The 7,818-nt window shown below is 31.5% G+C and overlaps 1 protein-coding gene and 1 non-coding gene across 3 annotated transcripts; one reads left to right on the top strand and one right to left on the bottom strand.

Annotated features, from left to right (window-relative positions):
- Nucleotides 1–304: 304 nt before the first annotated feature.
- On the top strand, nt 305–3,683 carry LOC107863300 (transmembrane ascorbate ferrireductase 1). Of its 2 annotated transcripts, XM_047409351.1 has the most exons (5): nt 321–819; nt 2,088–2,136; nt 2,230–2,429; nt 2,789–2,937; nt 3,076–3,683. In XM_047409351.1, the coding sequence occupies exons 1-5, from the start codon at nt 676–678 to the stop codon at nt 3,200–3,202; spliced, it is 669 nt and encodes a 222-aa protein (XP_047265307.1). In that variant the 5' UTR covers nt 321–675; the 3' UTR covers nt 3,203–3,683. The 2 variants fall into 2 exon arrangements, with proteins under 2 accessions (XP_016564653.1, XP_047265307.1); XM_016709167.2 differs by lacking the exon at nt 2,789–2,937 and having other exon boundaries at nt 305–819.
- LOC124897484 lies at nt 2,847–2,972 on the bottom strand. Its single transcript, XR_007054201.1, has one exon. It is a non-coding gene; the product is annotated as a U11 spliceosomal RNA (small nuclear RNA).
- Nucleotides 3,684–7,818: the final 4,135 nt, after the last annotated feature.

Raw genomic sequence — 7,818 nt, 5'->3', positions numbered from 1 at the left:
AAGTCAAATTTACTACTATTCCTATTTGGACTTATGATTATCTGTCACGTGTGAATCCTTGAAATATTAAAGGCAACATTTGCAGCAGTAAGCACGAAACACGTGGGATGAGGTCTTAACCAATAAAAATATGCCACGTGTTTATGATCCACATATGACCCAGAGAGCATCGTTATCTTTGCGACGGCTTAAAGATTATTTTTGGCAAGAAGTTAAAGTTGAGAAAAGAGTATAAAATTTAAGTAATCATTATAGTCAATATTATAGTATTTAACTAACAAAATGAGATACTCATTCTCCCCTCATTCACTAATACATGAATCATTTGGTACAGATATCATGAAATTATTTTATCTCATTCTTCATCTGCGATAGTAATTTTATTATTTTAATATAAATAGTAGAATAAAATAATTTTAAAATTAAATAATACCTTATAGTAAATATAAAATAAAATTAATTCAAAATTTTATCCCAAATTATTTTGCTTATTCCTTTTTTGCTTATTCCTTCCGCAAACGACCCTTCAGGGATAGTATCCAACTTTCCCCCAACAAATGTAAAATAAAATAAGGCTAAAGGCAGTTGAGAGAGAGAGAGAGAAATAGGATAACAGAAACTCCATATTTTGTGCGTTGTTCTCTAGTTGCACGTCTTAAGAGAAGAAGAACAGAGATGGCAACAGGGCTGAAAGCACTGCCTTTTTCATTTGGGGCACACTTTCTTGCCTTAATTGCTGCTATTATGGTCTTAGTTTGGTGTATTCACTTTAGGGGTGGCTTGGCTTGGGAAGCTGAAAACAAAAATCTCATCTTTAATGTAAGCAAGCCCCCCTCTCCTTTTATGTTCATGTTTATCTCTGACATGATTATAATATATAGAATCGTGTTCTCTTAATATATTTTTGCTTTTGTTGGCAATTTTTATCATTCTGTGTGTTATATCAAGATTTGGTTTGAAAATTTGTCAACTCTACTTGAGACTGATGAAATATGATTCTTGTTTTTTTTTTGTTAAATGAAGTGGATCCTAATGGTTTTGACAGGCTGATAGAAATTGAATCTATTTCTTTTCTTCCTTAAACATATTTGAGATAATTACAGCTAGAAATTCGAACAAAAATGTTTCGTGTTGTTTGCCAATTGGGTTGATTTGTGAAAAGTCTGAATGCTATGATGATCTTCGTTTTCCCTACCTGGATTGTTCTTTTTTATTCCCTCTGTTTCAATTTGCTTGTCTGATTATGACTTGGTACAACGTTTAAGAAAGTAAAGAAAACTTTTAATCTCGTGGTCTCGGATTAAACATAAGTAGAACGTACAAAATTATCTATAATCTTGTGATGTTAAACATGCCGTGAGGAAAAAAAAAATTAAATAGTTGGCCAAAAAGGGAAGGAAACATGCTTTTTTGAACGGACCAAAACAGAAAGTAAGACGAACAAATTGAAATGAAATTAATATTGTAATTTGAAGTTGACATCCTCTTTATGGGTAGTTAACTACCCCTCTGTGTTCTATTCAAGGAGCAAGTTGACTCTAAAATATAGAACACCGGGTTGAACAAATGAGGGGTCTGATTCATCATGATGCTTTCAGTGATCCAACACCATAGAAGTAGTGATTGTTAGTTATGGAAATCAAAAAGTTTGTAATTTTACGAGTCATTAATTGATCCAAAATTTAGGGAAATCAGAGAGTTTATTGTTCAGTGTCTAGACATACCTAACACTCAATGCTCTTAGGAGAACGGGATGCCTTGTGTCCCTCCTACAATAGTGGTGGAAATTTTTAGTTGCACAATATTGCTGGATGAAAGTTCAGATAAGTTATGAAACTTAACGCTAATGGTAGTGAATTACCTCCACAAAGAAGATTACATTATGAGACTTTCGTGTTACAGATTCAGCTTGTATAAAACTACAATCTCAACTATCACTTCCAGATTTCTTCTAGCAAAGTAAATAGAAGTTTAGCTTTGCCTACTTTAAGTAGTACTGATACACTGCTTAAAGTGTCATCTTTTCCTGCTATTGTATTTTCATGAATGTATATCTTCATCTTTTCTCTCTCGTTATTGTTTTCCAGATTCACCCGGTATTGATGCTTATTGGCTTCATTATACTTGGGGGAGAAGGTAATTGAGATGTTTATAGACCTTTTCGCTTTTTTTCCTTTTTCTTTATTATGCCATCTGGTTATTAATGCCTTGTCAATCCAAAATTTCCAGCCATCATGAGTTACAAATCTTTCCCCCTGGAGAAGCAGGTGAAGAAAAAAATACATCTAGTTTTACATGCTATCGCCCTCATACTTGGAATAATTGGAATCTATACCGCATTCAAAAATCACAATGAAAGCAACATTCCCAACATGTACAGTTTACATTCCTGGGTTGGAATAGGAGCTATTACTCTTTACGGCATTCAGGTAAACATTCCATCATGAGTTGCTCCATATACCTGGTAATGTGACTACATATGTTTTCTTCTCCTTGGTATTTTTTTGTGGGATCAGATTCTTTATCAACTATCTGAGACCATGCTCCATTTTAATCCCTTTATCTAATTGAAATGTGAAGGAATAATAGTTTGAGGTGAAGTTCCACGTAGGTTCTTTCATGTATTTCTGATCCAAATGGTGTTACTTCTTGGTAGGACATTTTCATAATTGTTCTTGTTTATTTAATAGTATTTCTTGGTCTTTACCATACATAAATAAATGTACTGTAGCTGTTTACTATGAGGAAACACACTACTAAGATGTCAACCTTCAAAACTTTGTGGCAGAGCCCATGTCTAAGGCAATCTCATGGCGAGTGGGCAAACTTGCAGAGTGTAGTTTTACAAGAGGGTCGGCCAATGAGAGCCAACCCTTTGTGTTTCCACAAATTATGTCGGCCATATGTCTTGATAGCCATACAGCACTCACCGCAAAGGTGAGGGTGGCATATTTAGCCAACCGACCCTTTTTTTAGCATTATATACTCATAGGGGACACTACAAACATTTGTACCATATATGTACCTTAACCAGTCTTTATCTGCTTGATACAAAATTTGATAAATAATTTTCAGTGGATTTATGGCTTTGTGGTGTTCTTCTACCCTGGAGGTAGTTCTGAAATCAGACGCCATTCACTTCCCTGGCATGTGCTTTTTGGAATGTTTGTATATGTCGCAGCTGTTGCAAATGCCTGTTTAGGATTCCTTGAGAAGCTCACATTCCTGGAAGTCAATGGTTTGGAAAAATATGGTTCTGAGGCCTTCCTAGTTAACTTTACCGCCATTGCTACAGTTCTGTATGGGGTCTTTGTGTTTCTGACTATTCTTTCTGAGGCTCCCACTTCGGATGATCATAGTTACACAGCCATCTCTTGAATTCCACTAAGCTATTGTTGCATATCGCGTGAACTAGCAGAACTCTTACTAGTGCCTTTCTACCTTCCATACTTTGATCATCTTGTATTATTTTGTTCAATCATGTACCTCTTTGTATAGTAAAGTAAGACTCAGTTCTCTGTATTATTGTAATCATGATAAGCAGAATCTTGATGTGTGTATGTTATTAATGGGAGCTAAGATTTGTATGTAGATTATTGTGGTGGGAGGCCTTGAAAACTTTGGGTACTTCTGCCCAAATTTATTCTACTAGTTGTCTGGGTGACTGGAATTGCTTCAACCAACTTATCTGTTTATTTGAACAAATTTCCTACATAAAATGTTTGAAAATAAAAATATTGGGACTTGCTTGTATCTAGCAACTGATACATAATTTCGAACTTCAAACTCTTGATCTCAACACAATTTTTTTTGAAATATCAATTTTCTATCTCTAAAAAGTCAAAGGCAATTACTTGAACTTTGATTGGATTTTTATTTGAGCATATTGAATTTCGCGGGGTCTCTATTACCTCCTAGACTTTTAAAAATGAATTTAATTTCCCCCGAAACTCTATATCCAGTTTCGGCGGCTGACAGTGTAATACACGTGCCGATCTCGTTTTTGCACGTGTATTGACGTGTGTAATACACGCGCCAACCTCATATTTATATGTGTCAAAGTGAGTATACAAAAGAAAAAGTGTAGAGGTAATAGGACCCCGCAAAGTTCAATATTCTCAACTGAAAATTCGATCAAAGTTCAGATATTTTTGTGAGTATTATTCCATAGTTATTTACTTATTATAATCTTGGATTTGGTTGACATAGCGATTGAAAGCATCCACTTTCTGGCCTGCATAATCTTCAAATAGCTGGAACTCTTAGTCAATTGAAAGATGTGATCTTTGAATTTAACCATAAAATAGGCATGAAGATCTAATCTTCTTTTGTTCTATTTTTTATTACCCCTCCGTAGGAAGTCTCACCTTTTAATTTTTTTGGCGACTCGAACTCGCAAATTTAGCATTGAATGTGGAGGATACCTACTGCTTTAGCAAACCCTTTTGTCGTGAAGATCTGATTTCTTCTAAGTTAGGTATCCTTCTCAAGGAGGTAAGCTTGAGCTGGAGAAACTGATTACGAGGCTTGGCTTGTATAACTATGTTTAAAACTGGGAAAATTAATTATATAAACTTATTAGTTAGTTATTACAAGTTATAGCAAAATTTTTAAATTTTCAATTTCTAGCAACTTTTATTTTAAACATTAAAAAAAAGGTTTTTTTTTATTTTGTTGAAAATACAAAAAAGTAATTAATAAAAAAAAAAATTAAGATTTAATGTAATTAATATACAATTTACCTTCTTTAAATATATAGTTAACATTAACTACTGATATTTAACCACCCCAAATTCCTCTAACTGTTTTTCTTTTCTCCTATTTTAATGCTTCCATTAAGAGTTTTCATCTTCATACACTACTTTAATGCTTCCATTAAGAGTTTTCATCTTCATACACTACTTCTTTAGAAGTATTATTTTACACAAATCAAAACAAAAGAGCCATTGCTATGCTTTGCTCTTTTCCTCTTTCACTATTCAAATTCTTGTATCTAACCTTATAAAGTTACTATAATTAATTTTCAGAAACATTTATTATGAAACTGTGATTTATGAGTTGTTAGCGCAAAAGAAAGAAAAAAATATTATTATGATGATAACACTATAATTTTCTCGTGGATATTCCAACGTCCAAAATGATTTCTGTATATTTTCTCTTCCAGTTAGGTGTATAGCACACAATATTTGAGATTGTATATTATAAAATCAGTTAGATCCTATAATCACTATTGAATGCTGACCAAGCTTGTAAAGAACATATATATAACAATATATATACATAAGATACAAATAATATGTACGTGGCTATTCCAACATCCAAATGATTTCTGTATATTTTCTCTTCCAATTAGGTGTATAGCACACAATATTTAAAATTGTATATTATAAAATCAGCTAGATCCTATAATTACTATTGAATGCTGACCAAGCTTGTAAAGAACATATATATAACAATATATATACAGAAGATACAAATAATATGTACGTGGAAAAAGTGTGATATATGCTTTAACAAATTAAATGGACCTATAAATTAATAATTTTAATAAAAGGTGAAATTGTAGGATAATATATAGTATTTAATTTGTAATTTTATTAGCATAATATTTTAGAAAAAAAAAACAATTAAATTTCAGTTTTGTTCCAGTGCTATCCATCCTAAGATTATAATAAAACATATATTGAAAAAACAACAACCAAAAAAAGAATAAAATAGAGATATGAATAGAAGTAGTTGAGTATCTTGTTCTTCTTTGTCATTTATACTTCTCTTTTTGTTCTTTAAAAAAAAAATGCTTTCAATGGTCATCCTCAAAGTCGCTAATTGCCAATTAGTGCAATGATGTTAACTACGTTTTGATGAACACATTTCCCAGGATAATCCCACTTTTAAAAAGTTGAAATCAATTTATATACTCATTTCATATTTAAGTAATACTTTTATTTTGAGTTCTCAATGTGTTAAATTGATATTAAAATTGATATCAATGAAGTTTCGCATATATCATATTTGTATTGAATGAATTTTATGAATGTGGCAATCAATGAGAAAAATTATGTTTTATGTTACAAAACTTTTTTAGTGTATGTAATGGATGTTACATGAAAAACAATCAACGTAAATGTTGAAAATAAATTAATTGATAGTTGTTTGATGTCAAATAATTTTTTGTTGTAATAAAAAAATAATTGGTATTAATCATGATTGATATTGGTGTTTACTTTTTGGCAGAAGAAGATGAAGAACATTATATAAATACTATGTTAAATATCAAAATTAAACTTTGTTTTTACCAACAATCTTATACAAAGAGTAATGAGCAACAATAAAAATCAAGATACAATATTCATGTCAAATGTTACTAATTGCAAAATCAAAAAATGTATAATTTGATGTAGTTGATATCAAATTTAATACCATCTGATGCGACTTATTTCATATCAATTTCTTTCAACGATGTAAAATACAAAACAAACGTTAAAGTAGCATAATATTATATAAATATTACATAAATACAAAAAATAAAACCAACAATCTTAGAAAAACAAACGGTAATGATCGAGCACCAAAAAGTTAATTCAAAGTATTAACTATATTAGAAAAACAAACAGTAAATAAAAAAAATGATTCAATATCAATTTTGTACTAATTTAATACAGAAAAAAATTAAATATTTGCAAGTTTGTATGTACTGTTATAGTCCATGAATACAACTTTGTTACTACCACATCATGTACATGCTTACTAGAAAAAATAAAAAGAAATAAAGATCGGGGATGACAGACATGATCACTAAGTGAGAAAATAACATATAAATGACCAATCATTCGGCAACAGGTACTAAGAATTCATTGATATGCATGTTGAAATGTGAATTGATCAGAAGAAGCTACTTAAATGGTGTACAAGAATTTGATTAACTAAAAGTTTGTATACTTTTTCTGTAAGATGAAAGCTATCCCAGAAAACATAATCAGAATCATCGAAACACAGATGTGCATGACTCTGCAACTTTTATTTTTCCTGTTCCATAGCATCCCTTGTTTTCAACTCTAATCAAACATGTCACAACAACACACACAAAAAAATCTTGATCTATAACATTTTATTCCTTGCATATGCTTCTCCCATAACTTAGTTGAAAAACAGAACAAACCTGGAAGCTACAAGCTAATGCCCACACATAGAAGCTTCAACAATTTTATCTTTGTTATTCAAAACAATAACATATGAAATATGCCAGTGTTTATGTTTAATAGAACGACAAAGGAATGAAGAATGAGTTGAAGACTTTTATTGGTAGTTGGTAAAAAGTTAAAAGATATTGCGTATGAATTCAGTGTTGATGTTTAATAGAACGACAAAGGAGGAAAGAATGAGTTGAGGACTTTTATTGATAGTTGGTAAAAAGTTAAAAGATATTGCTTATGAATTCACCTAAACAGAAACTGTAAAACGTGAAAGTCAGTATAATAAAGTTAAAATAAGAGGAAAAAAGTTTTAAAAGGTAAAGGGATAAAGACTTCTATTGGTAATTAAAGACAGTAAAATATGAAAAAGTGTATAAATATTAGAGCAATCAAGGACATGTTTAATAGAGTTAAGACTCAGGTGAGGACGGCGGGAGGAGAGCATTTCCCTGTCTTGACGGGGTTGCACCAGGATTCCACTCTTAGCCCGTTTTTATTTGCTTTGGTGATGGATGTGTTGACGCGGCGTATTCAAGGAGAGGTGCTTTGGTATATACTTCTTGCAGATGATGTAGTTTTGATTGATGAGACGCAGGGGGAGGGGGTGAACTTTAAATTAGAGGTG

Source organism: Capsicum annuum, chromosome 3 (assembly GCF_002878395.1).
Source record: "Capsicum annuum cultivar UCD-10X-F1 chromosome 3, UCD10Xv1.1, whole genome shotgun sequence".
In the NCBI taxonomy this organism is placed as follows: Eukaryota; Viridiplantae; Streptophyta; class Magnoliopsida; order Solanales; family Solanaceae; genus Capsicum; species Capsicum annuum.
The sequence above is the reverse complement of the archived record's forward strand: the minus strand, read 5'-3'. Positions and strand labels throughout refer to the sequence as shown.